The following is a 20,076-nucleotide window of genomic DNA, read 5'->3' as shown; positions in this document are numbered from 1 at the left end:
CCACTGACCGCTGAGGATGCTGAGGCCAGAGATGTTAATGAGTCTGTGTGAGCCCTCCCAGCCAGCAAGGGGCAGGACTGGGGCCTGGATCCCACCACCTCTTGGTGCTTCCTCCGTAGGCAGGCCTCACCCTGTCTCACCGTGCCCATGGGCATCCTGAGGGCAAGCTGTGGGTCTCAGCCCCTCACACGCGTGTGCACACACACACTCTGTGCTGGTTGCCTGGACCCCACTGAGCAGGCTGCCCGAGACAGAGCTGGCACGGGGGCTGGGACACTCAGACAAGAGTGGAGGAGACCCCCTAGGCATGTGGGCGGACCTCTGTGCGGCCTCCTGGGGGTTTGGGGGCCCTGCTCACTCACATCCTGTTACCAGGAGTATCCTTCCTGTGGCCTTGGCCCCTGAGTCCTTCCCGGCTCCATGAGACGTGGTAACTGCTGGCCTTGTATGGATCAGGCTGTGTCCTCATGTCACAGCCAGGCCTTCACACATTCCTCCCAGCCACACCCATGCTGACCCCTTGCTGGACCTCCCCTTCCTGGATCTTCTGAGCCCCTTCTGCTGGGGACTTGCTGAGCCAACACTCACAGCAAGGAGACGGCTTCCACCAGATTGTGGTTGCCGCCATTGTGTCAGTTCCCACTCACAGTGACCCTGTGTGTGCAGAGTAGAACTGCTCCAAGGCTGCAGCCTTTCAGAAGCAGATTGCCAGGCCTGTTTTCCGAGGCGCCTCTGGGTGGTTTCGAATCATCAACCTTCCAGCTGGTGGTTGAGCACTTAACCATTTGCACCACCCAGGGACTCCTGTGTGCCAGCTAGAAGTGGTGTTCTAAGAAGGGAATGATGTCCCGACCTGGGTACCCCTTCTCTCTTAACCCTCATCCCAGCCCGACAAGGCTGACCTTCCCTGCCTTACTGATAGGAAGGATGCTGCTCTCTGACATGCAGCCCCCTGCCCTGACCTCTAGGTGGAACGTGTACTGAGTGAGGAGCGTGAGGACGGCGGGGGGTGGCCGGGTGAGCAAGGTACAGTCAGGCTTGGGGAAGGACCCTTAAGCGGGGTGGGATGCAGGCTGAGCCTGAGAAGTTAAGCAGGATTCCTGGCTGTGGGATGGGCATTCCTGGCAGCAGGAACCACAGAGATAAGGGGTGGTAGTGGGAACGTGCAATGAACAGAGGCCCACGAAGGGGCCCAGGCTGGGCCAGAACCCAGGAGTCCTGGCCCCCAGCACATCACTCTCCCTTTCTGAGCGGAGCTGCCCGTACCCTACCCCAGGACCCTCCCCCTCCATCTGAACGGTTGCCAGTTGTCCCCCATGGGTACCATATGCCAGATACACCCAAGGTCTCCCTGCTGTGCAGGGCCATCCCCAGCACCCAGCCCAGAACAGCACCCTGTCCACTGATGCATGAAAAGCTAAGTGCCCCAACACTAGCTCTATAGGCACAGGCCCCCCATGAGGTAACTTGAACAAGAAACAGCCCTGGCCTGGGGCCCTTCTCCCTACAGGAGTCTGGAGGGCAGCCAGTCAAGTTGGCATCTGTTATTTTTGCCCTGCTATCTCTGTCCTGGGCAATTTTTATCTCTGTCCTGGGCAAAAGGGGTCAAAGATAATACAGGAGGGGATGCTCCTGTTCCTCTGTCACCCCTACACGAAGGGGCTGGGGAAACTTGTAGCCTGAGCTGGGAGCTGCGGCTGGAGTGGCCGGTGTGTGGGCATTTAGGGAAGAATTTGGATTGTTGGGTTGGGTTTTGATTAGAGATATGGGGAGGAGGATATTCGGGGTGAGAGAGGAGAACTTGGCGGGGGGGCAGGGGCTTGGGGGGCGGCTGTAGAGCATCCGGGCCGGGGTGGGAGTCCTGAGGGATCCAGGGGGGTGTGGAGAGTTCAGAGGTGTGTGGCCTGGCTGGAGGTCGCAGACCCCAGGCACAGTCCCTAGGCAGCCCCCATCAGAGCGCTGAACTAGCCTCGCCTGCCCCCTACAGGTCTGACTTGGAACTGCAGTTCAAGTGCTACCACCACGAGGACCGGCAGATGAACACCAACTGGCCAGCCTCGGTGCAGGTCAGCGTGAACGCCACCCCCCTCACCATCGAGCGCGGCGACAACAAGACCTCCCACAAGCCTCTGCACCTCAAGCACGTGTGCCAGCCGGGCCGGAACACCATACAGATCACCGTCACAGCCTGCTGCTGCGTGAGTGTGGCAGGAGGGTGGGCCCCACATTCTTGTCCTCTCTGTGGGCCCAGGGCCACAGACGACATAGACCAGGCCTGCCCCATGGCCCCCGCACAGCCTGGCCCTCTGCTCCCTTAGCTGTGTCCTTAGGGCGCCCCCATCGCCACGGCCATGCCCCACCCAGCTGCCAGGTAACCTCTCGGAAACACCACTCATTGGACCTGTGGAGGAAAATTCAAACTCTGAGTGGGGACATGCGTTCAGAGCCACTTTGGTGCCTGGGCGTCAAACTTGGCCCTTGCCCTGCCACACTGCAGGCTCCATCCGTCCTCCACGTGTACTTCACTCTGCCCCTATGGCTCCCCAGGCACCTCCTCTCCGTGCCCCATCTTCCACCCATGGTGCTCTGTGTGTCCATCAGAGCTCTGTTTCTGCTCAAGGAATTTTCGTAGATGGACCACTTTTCCCCACAACGAGCCCTACCACATCTGAAGCTAACTCTCCCTTCTCTACCCAGCCCTGTCTGTGTGTTCCGTGTATGTGTCCCCCGGAACTGTGGCTCCTGAATCTGGGGTCGCATCTGAGCTGCCCTGTGCTCATTCCTCAGTGACTGGGGTCTAGCTTGCTCTGGGGGCCGGGTCTTTCTGGGGAATACAGGAGAAGGGGTGAAGTCTGACTCTGCACATGAGCAGAGCGTGCCACAGCCACCCTGAGAGAGAAGCCACCGCCTGGGGATGTGTGGGCTGCACAGCTATCAGAGTGGGGCACGTGGTGTGGGCATGTTGAATGTGCAGTCCTGGAAGTCTTCTTGGAGGAGTAGAGACAGGATCAAGACCTCTGGCAGGAAGGACAGGAAGTGGGAGCAGTGGTAGGCAGTGAGGTGGGCTCCCTTCCTGGTGCTGTGTGTCCATAACCTCACCTTGTCATCCTCAAGCAGCGGCAGTTTTCCCAGGTGACGGCCCCAACCTGAGTTCCCAGGATCATAGGTCCCAGGGTACATCCTAGGCCTCTAGCCTTCTCTCCCAGGCCCCAGGCTTCCCTCTCCTAGAGTGGCCTGGCTATGGGACCATGGGAACATTTCCTGCCCTGGGCCTTGGGGCCACAGGACAGGGCTGAGCGGCCACCCTCTGTTGCAGTCCCACCTGTTTGTGCTGCAGCTGGTCCACCGGCCTTCCGTCCGCTCTGTGCTACAAGGCCTCCTCAAGAAGCGCCTCCTGCCAGCCGAGCACTGCATCACGAAAAGTGAGTGGGGCAAGAGTGGGAGCCAGACCCAGAGCCCTGCCAGGGTTTCCGACTGAGCTGTGGTCATATTCCCCTGGGACTGACCTCTGGCTCCATGCCAGCCACCACTGGCCCCTGAGTGTTTCTCAAGCCCCAGTTCCCCTACCAGACTCGTACCCCTCCACGTGTAGCTGTGGTGATGGTCAGATGCACCAGGTACTTAGAGCCTGGGTACCTGGTAGGAATTCCGTGACCCTCTCCCCAACACACACACACACACACACACACAGGCAACAGCCGACGGAAGTGAGACAGGTGGCAATAAAATGCCATGCAGTGGGAGGGGGGCTGGGGGGCGGGGGATGGGTGAGACAGGTCAGGCGGGCTTCCTGGAGGAAGTGACCGTGACCACTAGACCGGGCCTTGAAGGATGGGGGGATTTGGAGAAGGGGGATCTTCAGCAGAAAGGTAGCCCAGGGGTTGGAGTCCAGACTGGCCTTCCCCACCGCTACGCCTCGCGCTTAAACTCGGGGAAGGGCCACCCGGATTAGAGTCGGTTTCTTTGTCTTGGACGTTTCCGTGAGCTCTTGGAGGAGATGCCAGGAGCTAACACCTATCAGAGGCAGCCTGCAGGGGGGCTCATAGCTGCCCCTCCTGCCTTTGATTTTGCTGCTTCGGGTGACCCCCTTGCCCCAAGAATTCCCAGCGGTTATTTGCCTCTGTTTCCACATTTGTAGAGTTAAGTGTAGAAGCTCCTGAGGGGCTCTCTGCACTGACCCAGGAAGTCAGGCAGAAGGGGCAGGCAGTGTTTCTGCGTGTTCGCGGAAAGCCCCCAGCTCCTAGTGAAGGTGGGGCCCATGCTGTAGAGACTGGGAACTGACGTGGGCCCTTCCCTGGCCCATGCCGTCTATGCATGGGCACTGTGGGGCAGCCTGGGCCACCTAGCAGTCTCAGCTAAATTTGGGCCAGGCTGGGGCACCCTGCGACGTCTGTGGGGGTGGAAGAGCCTCCCCCAGCTCTGCCCCCCTTACCTGCCTGTGTCTCCCTCCCCTAGTCAAGCGGAATTTCAGCAGCGTGGCGGCCTCGTCGGGCAATACAACCCTCAACGGGGAGGATGGCGTGGAGCAGACAGCCATCAAGGTGTCCCTGAAGTGCCCCATCACATTCCGGCGCATCCAGCTGCCCGCCCGAGGCCACGACTGCAAGCACGTCCAGGTGAGCCGTCAGGGAAGCCCCTTGGATCTGCTAGTGGCCAGAGCGTGGTATAGGGCCCACAGCTGAAAGCTGGCACGTGCAGCCATGGCAGGTTACAGGACATGGGGGCAGGGATGCCTGCCTGGCTCCCTGCTGTGTCCAGGGCCCTGGCCATGCAGGGGCTCAGGGAGTGGCTGCCAAACAAGTGACCGTCACAGTCTTTGGCGCATCAACACAGCCCTGTGCAGATGAGGGTGGCGGGGGCTGCTCAGAGAGGGTCTCTCCAGGGGTAGAGGTGCAAGGCTGTCCCCCCTGTGCAGGCCCAGAGAGAGAGGGTCCAGGAGGGGCACTCAGAGGGAGAAGAGGTGGTGGGGACTGGCTGAGGCCAGGCCAAGATCTTTTAAATGGGTTGTCATCTAGTTCCAGGATCGCTGCAGACTGAGGCTGTGACCCATAGCCCACCCTCACATACAGCTAATCCCTGAGGGCTTTGTGGTAGGCAGGAACCTTCCCCCTGGGATAATGTTGGCACAGTGGGCAGTCTGGCCACCTTATTTGTCCTGTCACAGATTTATCAGCTCAGTTGGATTTGTTCTTGATGGCTAGGCTGAAGGGGAGGCCCAAGGCCACGCTGCTTCCAGCCCCCAGAGTGGCTGCCATGGAGAGGGGCTGTCTTGGGGCAGAAACAGTGAGGGGGTGCTGGGCTGGGGAGGGCTTCCCAGCACCACAGGGGTCCCAGAAGAGCGACAGCACCTGAATCCAGGCAGTTTCTGGACAGTCCTGGTCTCATCTGTCTGTCTGTGTTTCCCTGGCCTCATAGTGCTTTGACCTGGAGTCATACCTGCAGCTGAATTGCGAGAGAGGGACCTGGAGGTGTCCTGTGTGCAAGTGAGTGATGCCGCCATGTGGGAGCTCTACCTGACAGCAGAGGGGCTCTGCCACCACCACCTCTGCCAGAACACAGCAAAGGGGCTCAGAGGCAGGGGCTCTGGACAGCCCCTTTATCATCAGTAGTCATCCTCCCATGTCAGGGCCTCCAGTAGTGCCTGCAGCAAGGGCTCATAGACACCTAGTGGGTGGGGGCACTGCGTCTACCACTCCCTGGGGTCCAGGGGCAAAAGTCAAGGACTTCCTCCCCTTTTCCAGTAAAACTGCTCTGCTCGAGGGCCTGGAGGTGGATCAGTACATGTGGGGGATCCTGAATGCCATCCAACAGTAAGTGGGGCCCCCTGCAGGGACAGGCTCCTGGTGGGGCAGGGGTGGGATTGCTAGCCTGGTGGGAAAGAGGGGAGCATGTGGACAGCCTCCTTCCCCTGAGGCCGGCAGATGAATTGCCCCACTGCACCCGCGTCTCTCACTTTCCCATGGTGGCTTCTGGGCCTGGGGATGAATGAACTTTCCAGAAGGGCCCAAATGCAGCTGGGGCAGCAGGCCCTGACAGTGCCCCCACGGCTGCTCCCTGGCTGGGAGGCCATGGGACCAGATGCCCGCGTTCCTGCTTTGCCTAGCCTTAGTCCGTCGTCTTTCAGACAGGGGTGTGGAATGGCCACCACGCCTGTCCTGCATGGGGTGTGGTGAGAAGAGGGCATGGACCCTCAGTGTCTGTCCATGTGGGAGAGTCACGTGTCTAAAGCTCCCTGCCTTGCCACCCAGCTCCGAGTTTGAAGAGGTCACCATCGACCCCACGTGCAGCTGGCGGCCAGTGCCTATCAAGTCAGACCTGCACATCAAGGATGACCCCGACGGCATCCCCTCTAAGCGGTTCAAGACCATGAGCCCCAGCCAGATGACCATGCCCAACGTCATGGAGATGATCGCGGCCCTGGGTCCCGGCCCATCCCCCTACCCGCTTCCGCCTCCCCCCGGGGGCACCAACTCCAATGACTACAGCAGCCAGGGTGGGTGCTGCTGGGCTGGGGCAGGTCGGGGGCAGGCCCCAGTCTCCACAGGGGCCCAGGGTTTCTGTGCTAGTGGTGCCAGGTACGGGGGGCCTGGTGTGAAGAGGCAGAAGTAAGACACAACCCCAAAAGCAATCCCAAATCCCTGGACCTGAGGGTACAGCGGCCCAGGCAGGTGCCCACCCACCCCTCTTCATCCACTTGCCTCGGTGCCTCCAGCCCTCTTGGTTGGAGCCCAGCTGGCAAGGTGTGAGTGCAGAGCTGCCTAGGAGCCAGACTTCTGCCTCCCCACCCCGCTCAGCCTCCCGGAGTCCACGGGGACCGCGCCTTAACTGGTACTAGTCCAGGGTGTCAGAGCCTGCTTTGCTGGTGCACGACTGCCCCCTCCCCCAGCTGGAGTTTTCTAGGGGGCTGCTAACAGAGCCCACGAACCTGGAGCCCTTAGCCCTTCCCCCATGTCCTCTACAGTGCCCCTGTTCCTGCAGCCCTCCCGCCCACCTGGGTCACAGTCCAGGAGCCTGGAGCTCCAGCTTTCGGCTACTGAGATCAGAGGACCACCATCACTGGCCCTGACCTCCACCACCACCCTTTGGTTCCTAGAAAGTACTCCCCAACACACACCCTCAAACACAGGGGTGATCTTAGGTTTCAGGGCTTCTGGGTAGACGCCCAGCAGTGTGCCGGGGGCCCCAGCCTGCCAGGTTGCTGGTTCTCTGACCTCTTACGTAACCATGGAGGTACAGTGGCCCGGGAGGTGGGCACCTGGCTTCTCATGCTGCCATCGTGACCTGATTCAGCTTTCTTTGTGGATTTGGGCAGATCTTGGCCAGCCCTCCCAGCTGAGGTCTGCCCAGCTATGAGATGAGGCCCCCGGCGGCAGTGGTAACAGGCCTGGGAGTCCAGCTCAGCAGATCTGCTGAATGCTATAGACTTCGGTCTCACTCCCTGTCCTGCCCCCTCCCCTGAGCAGCAACCCCCTGGGTGCAGGAGAAAAAGGACTCAGCTTTTACTTTCAGCCCCTGGCACATACTCCTGCCCTGCTACCAGGGTGTGGGGGGAAGCCACCTTCCCGCTGGGTGACCCCCTTCCCCATCTTGCTCCCTCCCCAGGCAACAACTACCAGGGCCACGGCAACTTTGACTTCCCCCACGGGAACCCTGGTGGGACGTCCATGAATGACTTCATGCACGGGCCCCCCCAGCTCTCCCACCCCCCGGACATGCCCAACAACATGGCCGCCCTTGAGAAGCCCCTCAGCCACCCCATGCAGGAAACTGTGAGTACCTCCTCCCTCCAGTCACAGCTACCCGACCTCCCTAACCCCCTCGGCCTACACCCCCAGCCTCCTCCTGAGGCTGACAGGGAAGAGGCCCCCTCAGGACCTTTCTGATGTGGATACCCTAGTTCCCTCCCGGGCTGAGAGGAGGACTAAGAGTTGGGTCTGGGGCCTCAGAAGAGAGTAAGGAGGCCTGACCAAGACTGGGTCATGGCCCATCACCCATCGGTGCCCCTAGACTTGCCCCTCTCTCACTCAGGACTTTCCCCGCACATACACCCCTACACACTCCACCACCCCCTCTCCTCTTACAGTCTTACATTGACATAACCTGGCTCCAGCCACCGAGAAGGTAGTCCTAAACCCAGACGTTTATTCCCCAGGGGACTGAACCTTCAGGTTGTCACACCTCTGCAAAAAGGAATGGCCCAAATACGCACTACTTGCCTGTTTGCACATTTGTTCAGACACACCCTGTGCTGTCTAGAGACCGCCCCTTCCCAAGGACCCAGCAGCGGCAGGAGGCCAGGCCGTCTGCCTGAATCGGCATCCAATGAGGGCTAGAGGATTCTGTCACCTTAGGAAACATTTCCTGAGCCTGTGCTCTGGGCCAGGTGCAGGCAAGGCAGCCGCAGGCCTTGCCCTAGCGGAGCTCAAGTTCTGGTCATGCCTGAATGGAGGGAAACAGCTGGGGTTCTGGGGTAACTGAGACTTGAAGCACTGCAATGACTCACCACCATCAGAAGTGGGCCAAGGTCATCTTGCCGCTGGCCTCTCACCTTGAGAAGGAGGAGGGGCAGTCCCTGGCACCTGGCAGCAGGCCATGGGCCACACCAGCCCAAGAGGAGAGCTCCAGGGGTCTTGCCAGTGCCTGGCAGTGGGGTAAGGAGGGCCTAGACCTGAAGGCACACTGCAGGCCCTCCTTTTCCTCCACCATGGGGCCCCTGGCTGTACTGGGCACCACACACTCGAGCCCTGAGTGCCTCTGCCCCGGGCTAGGGCCTTCCCAAGAGCCCGCGCACCCGGCTCAGTGGCAGTGCGTACTAACCAGAAGGACTTGGCAAGGGCCCTGCAGCAGCTTTTCCATAGGATCCCAGAGCAGGGAGTTTGAAATAGCTCCTTTCCTGGGGCTTTGGCCGAGTTTTTGCAAGTTAACTTTCTGCTCCTTGGGGCTTCCAACTTGCGGCGGCCTCTCCTGACCCCCCTGCGCCAGCCCTGCTCCCCAGACCTTCGCCTTCTGAGCCCAGCAAGCACACTGACCACACGCCCCAACATGGACATGTGGCACATCCTGAGCCTGCACGAATCCCCGCACTGGAACGTGACAGCGGGAGTGCCATTTACTTCCTGTTTCCAGCAGGACTCTGCCTGCTTCCTGTTAGCCCCGTTGCCTGGCTTCTTTGCAGAGGGGACTCTGCCAGTGCATTGACTTCAGAGGTCCACAGGGTGCTCCCCAGCTGTGCCCACCCTCGTGCCTTTCTGGGCTCTCACTAAAAGAGAGCTGGACTCAGTAGTGCGGATGTACACGAAGGGGCAGACGATCCTAAAATAAGCCCCACTCACCTGCCGAGCCAGACACAGCCTGGCCTCTGGGCTAAGCAAACAGCTGGGAGCAGTTCCGACCTTGGGCCAGGCAGGAGAGCTCCAGGCAAGTGCCAGTTCACCCAGGGACCCTCCCGTACCAGTTGGCAGGTGTATCAGCAGGGTCCCAGAACGTACCCCTCCAGCCCCTGAGACCTTCCAGCAAGATGTTAGAAGGGGTGGGGGTGGAGGAGGATGCAGGTGACTGTGTTGGAAGACGGGGCACTATCTGTGCAGGTGCCTTGCTTACAGGAGTGGGGGGCCACTCCCTGCTTCTGCAGTATGAGCACCGTGGATGCATCCACAGGGCCAGGCCCTGTTGCCCACAGGCATGGGCCAGAGTCCTGAGCTGGCCCCACACTGACAGCTGGGAGGCTGCGCCTTGCCCTCCTTACCCCGTGTACACCCCACACACGGGTCACAAACCCCAGGGCCAGGCAGTCACTCGGGGCACTGTGTGGCAGGGCCCACGTCAGGGAGGGTTCCCTGGGCCATGTGCATAGGCCAGGCCTGAGAAGCATCTTTCAGGAGAAACAGGAGGAGAGATGAGAGACTAGAAACTAGGATCAGGAGAAGATTCCGGGCCATCAGGGCTGCTGCTTCCAAACCCACAAAGGAAGAAAGTATGGATGTTTGTTGTGTGGCTCTGAGGATGGTAGGGGCATAAACGGCCACGGAGACCTTTGGTCATCGAGCTGCCCCTTCTGACTGGGGCCTGGCAGGGTGCCCAGGCAGGGAGGAGTGAGAGGTGGTACTGGGCCTTTAAACGCTTCCTCCAGGCCTCTCTTCCTGAGATCTGAGCCCCGAAGGCCCTCTGCCTCCTGGGGACAGCAAACATCAGCAAGTGGAATCTTTAAGCCTCGCCCCCATGCACCCCCTTGCCCACAGACAGCCCTCGGATTTAAAGGCATGTGCCTGAATGGGGTGAGTCCTCTCGTGTACCTGATAGGGAAACCCCTGGGGCCCAGGCTTCCTGGTGGTGCTTCATCACTTGGTGTTCCTCCATGCCCCTGGGAGGCCTCTTTCTTCCACACCCTGTGGCCAAGACCTGTTGCTGACTGGTAGCCCCCAGCTTAGCCCACCTTAACGTTGGCCAGGCCCCACCCCTACCCCCAAGGCAGGGCTTGTGGGGGTGCCCTAGCCATTCATAGCTCAGGCTCTCAGAAGGAGCCCCCATGCCCAGCACCACCCCAAGACAGAGGTGGGGGGCCCCTGCCTGGGGCCAGGCCTGTTTGGGGGGCCACAGACCCACTCCCGAGCGCACGTCTGCTCCGTGCTGTGTGTTGTGTCTGCCCTCCGCCGCCCAGCACTAAGGCCTGCACCACGCTGCCAGCAACACCGCCTCCCTGCTACCCAGAAACCTGACCATCAGCTTCTCCATCCACCCTCGCTGCTATGCATCGGGGTGCTGGCGTCCAGGGTGGGGGCTCTCCGTGTCTGTGCCTGTCTCAAAGCCCCCTCCCCTCCCTGCTTCCCCCTCCACACCTCCCCATGGATGGTTTTTGGGGAGGGCAGTTTTTGTTGCTCTGCAGAAAACATTCCGCTTTGTAAAGGGGTGGCTTTGAGTTGGGGTGTTTTGTTTTCTGGTTTGGTTTTCATTTTCTCAGGCATCTCGTCACTGTACCTGGTCACCTCACTTTTCTTTTCTCCTGCTCTCTCGTCCTCCACAGATCCCCCACGCTGGCAGCTCTGACCAGCCCCATACCTCCATACAGCAAGGCTTGCACGTACCACACCCCAGCAGCCAGGCAGGGCCTCCATTACATCACAGCGGGGCTCCTCCTCCTCCTCCTCCTTCCCAGCCACCCCGGCAACCGCCACAGGCCGCTCCCAGCAACCATCCACACAGCGACCTGACCTTTAACCCCTCCTCAGCCTTAGAGGGTCAGGCCGGAGCACAGGGAGCGTCCGACATGCCGGAGCCTTCGCTGGATGTAAGTTGGGGTCACCATTTGCCTTGCCCTGGGGCTAGGCTTGGCACCAGGACCTGCTCAAGAGAAGGGGTGGGCGGTGAGGGCAAGAGGCCCAAGGCCTCCCCACGGGCCAGTGGGCTGGCACCAGCCAGCCTCCTTGGGCTCTAGGACCAGGGGAGCCCCTCGGATGGGAGTGTCACCAAGGGTCCGAGTGAGCATCCCCTCCTCCACCTGCCAGCCCCTGCCCCCTCAGGCCCCTTGGCCATGTTCTGCCCCCCAGCCCTGTCCCCCCCCCCACTTCTCTCCAGACCCTCCCAACACAGCCCCCTGGCCCAAGGTTCTAGAGGCCACACAGGAGGGTCCCCTGCCCTTCCCCCTCTCCCTGTGTCCAGCTTGCTGTCTCTGTGTCCACAGGCAGGGGAGGGGGCTGGAGTGACAGGGAGCCCCTGTCTGTCTCTCTGGCGTGTGTCTGTCTCCCGTGTTCTTATTCATGTGTCGTCCATGCCCTGCTGCTTCTGCTTGCTCCATGGCTCACTCCGAGGGTCATGAAAAGGGCGGTTGGATCAGCCACAGCCAGGGAGTGGCTGCTTCGGAAGTCAGGGCAGCAGCAGGCTGCTGAGGTCCAGGGGCCTGCCACCGTGAGGCCTCACTTCTGGAAGGTGGTGGGGAGACACTGAGTGATTGGAGCAGGGCCAGGGCTGGGCACATGTACAAGGCTGGCCAGGAGGAAGCTCCCATTCTGGGAGCAGGGGCTTTGCTCAGCCCTCCCCCGGTGCCCACCCCCAGCCACTCCTCCTTCCCATCCACCCGCTCTCTAACCCTCAGACATGTCAGGCTGTTTCACAGTAAACAGAGCTTCCCTAACTGCAGCCCTTGGGTTTTCCCACGGTGCACCTCCCCACACCAGGCAATGGGGTGCTGTTGAGATTCATATTGCAGAGAGACCCCAAGGGCATTGCGGTAGAGGTTAGGGACAGGTCTGCACCCCAGCTGAGTGCAGCTTCTCCTTCAGGCCACACGGAGGGTAGCTGCTGCCAGCCCAGCCCCAGGCCTGCCCGGGGCCGTTGCTTCTGGGACAGGTCCGTGGTGTGAAAACTTCAGGGCCTCCCTAGTTCCCTGCCCATTGGCAGCTTCACCTCCGGCCTTCCCACCAGCTCCCCATCTTATGTATGAAGCATGTGGCCCTCACCGGGAGACCCCACTGCTCCTCACGGCAGGCTGAGGAGAGCAGAGGAACACACTGATCAAGAGGAAACCCCTTGACCCACCCCCCCACGAGGCCTTCTGCACTTTGTGGGGCTTAAGGCCATACCTGAGATGGATCGGTCCCGCTCAGGTCTCAGCTGATGGGGCGAGGCCCTTGTCTCAGGCTGACGTCTGCTTTCCCTCCTTCTGGCCAGGACCCTGGGAAGCAGGTAGAGGGGAGGGTCCAGGCTGTGGCCTCCCTGCCTTCGTCACCCTGGGCCAGCCCTTCCACCAGCACCTCATCTGTGCTTCTATGCTTTTCTTTTCCAGCTCCTTCCAGAGCTCACAAATCCTGACGAGCTCCTGTCGTACCTGGACCCCCCCGACCTGCCGAGCAATAGTAACGACGACCTCCTGTCTCTCTTTGAGAACAACTGAAGGCCACACCTGTCGGGCCAGCCCTCCACTCTGCCTCCTCCCCATCTGCCCACACACCTTCCACCTGGGAGCCAAGCCCTCACACCACCCCTGCCACAACCACGGGTTCCGGGGGTGGGAGCCCTTCCCTGCTGCCCTTTGCAGAGCGGAGGGGCTGGGGAGCGGGCACACCGGGAAGCCTGTGCAGGTCTGGGGCCCATCCCACCTGTTGCCCTAGGCTCGACCCATGCCCGGAGCAGGCCCCAAGGAAGACCCTGTGATGGAGAAGGGCCCAGTTAGAGGAACACGGTGAAGCCGGCTTCCTGGCCCCTCTGTGCCGATTCCAAACAGCCTTCCAGCGCCCCAGGCTCCTTCACTCTGCACTGTAACCCTGCCTCCCTGCTGCCTGGCCCTGAGCCTCCTGAAGTGACTGTGAGGCCTGTGAGAAGGCCTCCAAGGTCCAGGGCACCCTGACCCTGGAGGAGCAGTGACAATTGGTGGCAGTGAGAATAGCCCATACACCACCGAAAAGCACAAACCTCTAGGAAAGAGAATATCTCTCGGGCTGGGGGCTGCCACTTGGACCCCCAAGCTCTAAGCCAGTTCACCCTGTAAACACACTAGCTCAGAAAGCAGAAAAGAGACAAGATTCTGTGGTTGAGAGAGTGTGCAGTTCCTGCTCAGGACTGGTGGGCAAGAGCGCTCCAAGACCACCGGACACAGGCCAGGGCCCAGCCTTGCGGGCAGAGAGGGAGCTCAACCAAAAGGATCGTGCCCTTGGTTGGGGGTAGGAGTGGAATGTGTGTGCCAGAGGCAAAGAAGTGCTCCAAGCCACTCTTTTTTTAAACAACACACATTCAAGGTTATTCAGTCATCTGGAGAAAGGCATGTTGGACTTGGCCAGAAAGCAAACCGTTTCCGTGTGTTCTCTGTCCTTCTTCCTGCTCCCCACCCACCTCTCACAGACTGTTACATGGGATGCCCATTGCCCTCCATCCTGGTTCATAGGTGTCCAACCAGACGGCAAGATGGGGGCCCCAGAAAGGCAGGAGAGGTGTGGGTCCGGTGGATGCGTGGACTCAGCAGCCAGAATCCAGGGCCAGCATCATGGATCCCACTAGCCTTTCTGTCTGTCTGTCCCTGTGTTCAAGGCTGGCCCCAGCCCAGCCTACTCCACGTGGGCAGGGATGGACCCCCATACATCATAGGGTATTTCTGGGGCTGCCACCATGGCCACACCCAGCTGCCAGCCTCTCGTCCCCTCTGTGTCCCTCTCACCACAAGCTCAGACCACTCCTGCTCGCACATGCAGAGCAGCCTTATGTCTGTCCACGCCTCCATCCAGCTGCATGCTCTCCGGCCGGCCAGCCTGCCGTGTGTCCATTCTGTCCCAGGCTCGTCCAAGGTCCTGGGCCATGTGGCCTGTGGTGATGATGGGCCGTCCTGTCATTTGGGTCGTGTCTGTAAAGTCTTTGCGTCCTTCCCTGCTGCTGCCTGGGGCCCCTTACCCTTACTTGTCTGTGGTCTCTCTCGTCTCTCCCCATATCCCTCTCGGTGGTGGGTGGCCCCCTGCACTCCACTGTGGACTTGACCGAAAAGGTGGGCCCAATTGTTGACTTCTAGTCACTGTCCCAGATGGCACAAGGTTTTCTGTAGCAAAGCTGCCATTGCTTCCCTTTCTTTTCATTGTCTCGTTGTTAAGGTTTTTCGAACAGCGTGTTCAGTATGCAAATCAATTATTTTAAGAATCGCTTTTGTAAATACCTTTGTGAATATTTTAGTATCGTCTTTGATAATACTCAACATTTCATGACCTGGTTATAGCCTTTGCTGGTGTTTCTAAAATGCCTTGACTCAACAACAAAGACCGAGTCCTTTAAAAAAAAAAAAAAGCAATCAGGGGTATTTGTAGTTAGAAGGATGAAGAGAAGGGGTAGCTGTACTTGGAGTTGGAAGACCAGCAGCCCACTGTGGAGATCCAGCCCCCAGTCGCTGATGGGGACAAAGCAGTGCCAGGTGGTATGTGGCCATCCTTGCCCAGTGCCCATTGGCCCCGGGAGGGCTGGCAGCTGGCCACACTCTGTGCCAACAGCTCCAGCCAGACTTACAGACGCCTTTCTAAGAAGTTCCCACTCCCTTCCCTGGTACTTTGCCCTGGGAAGTCTGGAGCCTGTTTTAGTTCCTACCAGGGTGTCTCCAGACTGCTCACTGACCTTTCCACAGTTTTCTAGTGTGGGGGGCGGTGATGCTGCATACATCTCGGGCCCAGGAGGCACCTCGCGCCACCTCTCCTGAGGCAGTGTGAGCTCAGCTCCTGAGGCTGGTCCCTGGCCCCCTCCCAAGTAAGCCTCCACCAGCAAGTTCCACAAAGAACTTTCCTACCGGCCAGCTCTGACCCCAGGTGCCTACAGCCCACGCTCTGGAGATGGCCTCTTCCTTTTGAAGCGGGGTCAGGGGTGTGAGGGAGGCATACAGGCATCCCAGGCTGGGAAAACATCCCTAAGCAGGGGAGGTTCTGAACTCCGGGGAGCTCTTTCCCTGATTCTTTTTGGACGATTATAGGAGCCATAAGTAACCTCAGCAAAAACGAGGCCTCAGCAAGCCACTTTTCCATGACAAGCGTCAACCCAGCCATAGGCACATTTCAGCTGCCACTCCATAAGCAGACGGGGGCGGGGGTGGCAGGCGGGTGGGCAGGTCCAGGTACAGGCATTCGCCCCCATCTTGGTTTGAAGCTTTACCTGCGTATCATGTTCTCTGTAGCCTTTTTATTTTTAAGAAATTTCTGGTAGTTTCTCCCTCCTGGAAGCCCAAGCCCCCCGAGAGAGCTACTCATCGGCTCCCTATGGGCCTCCACCCTGACCCATCCAAACATGGCAGTGTCAGCAGCAGCAACTCAAGGGACGTGTGTACATATGTAAATGAGAAATAGAGACATGTTAACAGATGCGTTCATGTCCCTCGGAATGTGTATTGTTTTTATTTTACAAAATGCAAAAAAAAAAAAAAAAAAGGCTTGGAACTCCATCTTACGTGGAAAAAACTAGATCGTTTGTTAGCATTTGTGAGGTCTGCGTTTGTCTCACTATGTAATATACTCTGAGCCTGTGTGGAAAGGAATTTTTGTTCTGTTTTGTTTTTATTTTACCTACATGTAATATTTAGCTTCAGTGTACTAGTCCTGCCACCTGTGTATTCTTAGGGTGCTATGGGGGAAAAAAAATGAAAAGAACGGGGATTTCAAGAGAAAATTGTAACCAAATTCATACTTTGTATAATTTTGATATCATGATCACAGGTGATTGACAGCCACACATCAACACCCCCACAAGTACAGTCTGAAGTGACCCCCCCCCCAGAAACCACCATTGTCCTTGTACATCGTACGTACAATGCAATCATTTCATACCTTCAACTGGTCAGAAAACTAATTGTGATTTCTAGTCTTGCAAAGCTGTATGTAGTTAGATGTGACGACCTCTAATATTTATCTAATAAATATGTATTCAGATGAAACCTGTATATTAGGTGTTCATGTGGTTATTTTGTATTTAAAGATCAAATTATTTGACTATTGCTAGACATTTCTATACTCTGTTGTAACACCGAGGTATCTCATTTGCCCATGTTAATTTTTTTCTAAATAAATTTACAAAAACGAAGGTTTGGCGGATTAGCTATTTTGTGGGTGTTAAGGAGTGGTTTGGGTCTATTTGTTTCTGCTTTTAAACCACCACCTCCACCCCATCCCCCTGCAAGAGAGAGCAGTCAAGTGGTTTAGGTGGTGACTTGGAAGAGGCCCTGCCACTGGCATCCCTGGAAAAGGCCCTGAAACCTGGTGGCAGGTGAGGTAATCAGAGCCGTGCACCATCCCAGCCGCCTCCTCCAGGCAGGCCCCTGTCTACATTCAGGAGGCCCTGTTCCTGTGCAGGTAGGCCAGGCCTGTGCAGGGTCCTGGGGACCAGGCTCTATGTGACTCAGGAAGGTGTACCGTGGTGGCAGTCTCATAGTCCCTTATGGATTGTTCTAGATTTAAGAATAGGAAACCGTTCATGCTCACTTAAGCCCCAGAGGGTGCAGTTAGGAAGGAAGACTGGAAGCCCAGCCAGGCTCCACAGAAATGAGTGTTGACTAATAGCTGCTGTCTGCATTGGCTGTCTCCCTCTGCTGAGTGGGGTTTTCTGACTACATGGGCTCTGTCTTCCTATAGCCTCTACCTGGCCAAGGCCCTAACTGTCCCTACAGCCTCAGCACCCAGCCCTGTGTCTCATGTTTAAGCTCTGGGCGTGTGAATCTGATTCTAGAGCCCAACTGCCAATCACTGCCCCTCCTCTTAGCTCTGGCCAATGGCCACCATGACCTTCCCCTTCAGTAGGGGCTGTGGGTGAAGGCGAGTCCAAAGAAGGAAGTGGGAGCTGGGCAGGAACCCCAACATATACCCACTGGAGTGTGTCAGGAGTGTGAAGGGAGTGTGTGCCCGGGAAGCCTGGATGAGGGCTATGTGGTCCATTACCGCCAACTGGGGAACTGGGTGCCTGGAAGCCCCTCTTGGGCCTCTTCGAGGTAGACAGAGTTTTTCGTTTTGGTGGGAGATGCAAGGTGAGGAGGAGAAGCCAGACTTGGGTTAAACAAGAAGCCTGGTCACTGCTAAACCATGGGCATGCCTCCTGCCAGCTCTACCAAGCCCTGGCTGGGGCGTTTCCTCTGGGAACGGACTCCTAAGAGAGGAGATTGGGTAGCGTCCATCTGTAAGAGCTTCCACAGAGGGCAACCTCAGGCTGTCGCCCGAGAGCTGTATTTCCTCAGGACTGTGTGTGAGGCATGAAATCCGTTTGGTGGGTTGTAACCAGCACTTTTTAATGAAATGGAGGGGAATGAAGTAAAAAGTATCCAGAGCATATCCCACAAAGTAAGGGTCAGGATAGTATCACAATTTTTGTGTTGCAGCTGTTTGCTGAATCATGACATAAAATTAATTCTTAGTTGTGGGCTGTGGTTAAAAACAAGTTTGAATGCCATTGCCTTCAAGGCCGGAAGTGGGCAGGGGGAGGGAGAGCAGGATGGTCCCCTAACTTCATGATAAAAAGCAGATCTTCCTGGCATTCTAGCTGGAGGCCTTAGGCCAGGATATAGCTAAGTATGGAGGCCTCAGCTACCCCGCAAGGCTGCCTGGAGACCACCCACCCAGCTAACTTCTGCGGTGGGTCGACATCCACCCTAGACGCCCAGGAGAATGGGGCTCCAGCAGCTTGGAGCTCACCCTTTCTCTGCTGGGGCCACACCCCTCACGGCTCCAGTGCCTGAAGCCACCTGGGTCTCAGTCCTACCCCACTCCAGCCCACAGAGCCCCACCCTGAGTTCACCAGCTCTTGCTTGTGCCTCCTCATAAGGCCTTTGAGTGCTGCCGGGGGACCTTGTTGGGCCACGCAGGTTGACTCCAGCCAGCATATATCAGGGTCTGTAGCCTCACTGAGCCTCAGGACACCTGTCCAACCTTAATGGTCACTCCCCCACCCCTGCTCTTCAGAACATACTCTGCTCCAGCCATCACCACTACTGTCCCACTCACCCAACCCACCTCGCTCCCAGCAGGCACCCAGAAGGCATTCGCTTCCACCCTACCCACAAACCTCCCTCCACCTTCCCCTTGTCCACTTAAGGAACCTTCCCAGTCAGGGCCAGGCCTTCCCCCAGCCTGATACCATCCCCCTCCCCTCTGGGAGGCACTTCACTCCTCAGCCAGCCCCTTTCCTGTACTTGCACCCTCTCCCCACTCCAGCTGATTAAGAGTCAGGAATCACACAGACTCTCAGCCAATTAACCTACCCTGAGCACTGTCTTTCTTTGCTTGCTCATCATTCTCGCCCCAGCAGCCTGGGCCCACCAGCTCTCTAAAACTTCTCTTGGGGTCACCAATGATCTCTTGTCTGCTAAGCCCATGCTGTTTTCCTAGACAACCTCCTGGCTGCACTGACAGTTGTAACGTGCCTTCTTGGAAACTCCCTTCTCTTGAATTCCATGCCAGCTCAATTGTTGGGATTTTCAGCTATTCCTGAGTCCCTCTGACCAGGCCCTCTTGTTTCTTCGTGGAGTCCTGTAATAACTGAGTGATGTGGTGCTCCATCAGAATCGCCTTCTCCAACTGGCACACCCATTTCACAGCTGCAGTGTTGTCTGTCACCGCTCCCAACTCCACTCTTCACCAGCGATTCGTCCCTCAGCAGACAGGGACTTCCTTGCTAGGAGATTACCTACTCCCTCCCTACTCCGACACACAAGCATCCCTGCCAGGCAGCCCCCAGCCAACTGACAAAAGGAATCCAAGGGCATCCTCTTTGATGCCTGGTGTGGGTAATGCCCCAGATCCTCCCCTGTGGGTCAGATCAGGGCCAGACTCTACCTGAGCCCGTTTCCTCTGCCCTATTCTGCTTCAGAAACCATGGTGGCATAATGGTTAAGATCTACAGTCGCTATCCAAAAGGTTGGTAGTTCAAATCCACCAGGTGCTCCTTGGAAACCATATGGGGCTGTTGTACCCTGTCCTGTAGGGTCTCTTTGAGTCAGAATCAACTTGATGGCAACAGATTTGGTTTTTTGTTCCGCTTCACTCCTTCGTTTCCTCCCTCCCTCCCAGGATTCTCCTGGAACACTCCCTCAATAAATCCCAGAATCCAAATGCCTGTCTCAGTCTCTGCTTCTAGGGAACCTGACCGGAGACAGTGGATGCTAGGAGTGGTCCTGAGAGGCAGACTCTGAGGATATGGAAGCCCGTGGTGGATCGCTGACCAGATGGGAATGAGGACCATCACCTTGGCCAGGTGGAGATTGAGCGTCCCAGGCATGGAGCAGCTGTGTGTTTGCTATGCCTCTCACCTGTGGTGAACTAGGTGGGTGTACTAGCTGATTCAATGTCTCTGGCATTTGAGAAATAGGAAGAAATTATAACTATTTAGTCTATGGAGTAGATGGCCATTGCTAAGTGTCACTGATTCATTGAAGAAAGGAAAAGAAAGTCTCAACTCTCTAAATCGGTAATTTAAAGCAAAGCGTGAGTCAGGGAAACCTCCGTGGCAGGAAGCATTTAAAAACACGTATCTTCTTCAGCCAGAGTGAAGGACTTAACTGTCAGAGTGGCTGAGTTTCAGGAAAGGCTGAGTCAACGGTTGAAGAAAGCCTCCTACGCCAACCAGGCCCCAGTAGGGAAGGGTGGG

The 20,076-nt window shown here is 57.8% G+C and overlaps 1 protein-coding gene across 11 annotated transcripts in view; it reads left to right on the top strand.

Annotated features, from left to right (window-relative positions):
* The window catches only part of ZMIZ1 (zinc finger MIZ-type containing 1), a 258,230-nt gene extending 241,722 nt beyond the window's left edge, over positions 1 to 16,508 (top strand). For 6 of the 11 annotated variants that reach the window (XM_049855858.1, XM_049855859.1, XM_049855863.1 and 3 more), the window contains 9 exons: positions 1,988 to 2,198; positions 3,317 to 3,422; positions 4,456 to 4,616; positions 5,416 to 5,483; positions 5,742 to 5,810; positions 6,249 to 6,493; positions 7,603 to 7,769; positions 11,021 to 11,284; positions 12,779 to 16,507. In XM_049855858.1, the coding sequence (XP_049711815.1) occupies positions 1,988 to 2,198; positions 3,317 to 3,422; positions 4,456 to 4,616; positions 5,416 to 5,483; positions 5,742 to 5,810; positions 6,249 to 6,493; positions 7,603 to 7,769; positions 11,021 to 11,284; positions 12,779 to 12,886 (1,399 nt within the window). In that variant the 3' untranslated portion in view covers positions 12,887 to 16,507. Of the gene's footprint in view, positions 1 to 1,987; positions 2,199 to 3,316; positions 3,423 to 4,455; positions 4,617 to 5,415; positions 5,484 to 5,741; positions 5,811 to 6,248; positions 6,494 to 7,602; positions 7,770 to 11,020; positions 11,285 to 12,778 lie in introns of all 11 variants that reach the window. The other 5 variants (XM_049855866.1, XM_049855867.1, XM_049855864.1 and 2 more) reach the window with 2 other exon arrangements.
* The last annotated feature ends 3,568 nt before the right edge of the window (positions 16,509 to 20,076 follow it).

This window comes from Elephas maximus, chromosome 16, assembly GCF_024166365.1.
Source record: "Elephas maximus indicus isolate mEleMax1 chromosome 16, mEleMax1 primary haplotype, whole genome shotgun sequence".
NCBI lineage: Eukaryota > Metazoa > Chordata > Mammalia > Proboscidea > Elephantidae > Elephas > Elephas maximus.
This window is presented reverse-complemented; position numbering and strand designations above follow the sequence as displayed.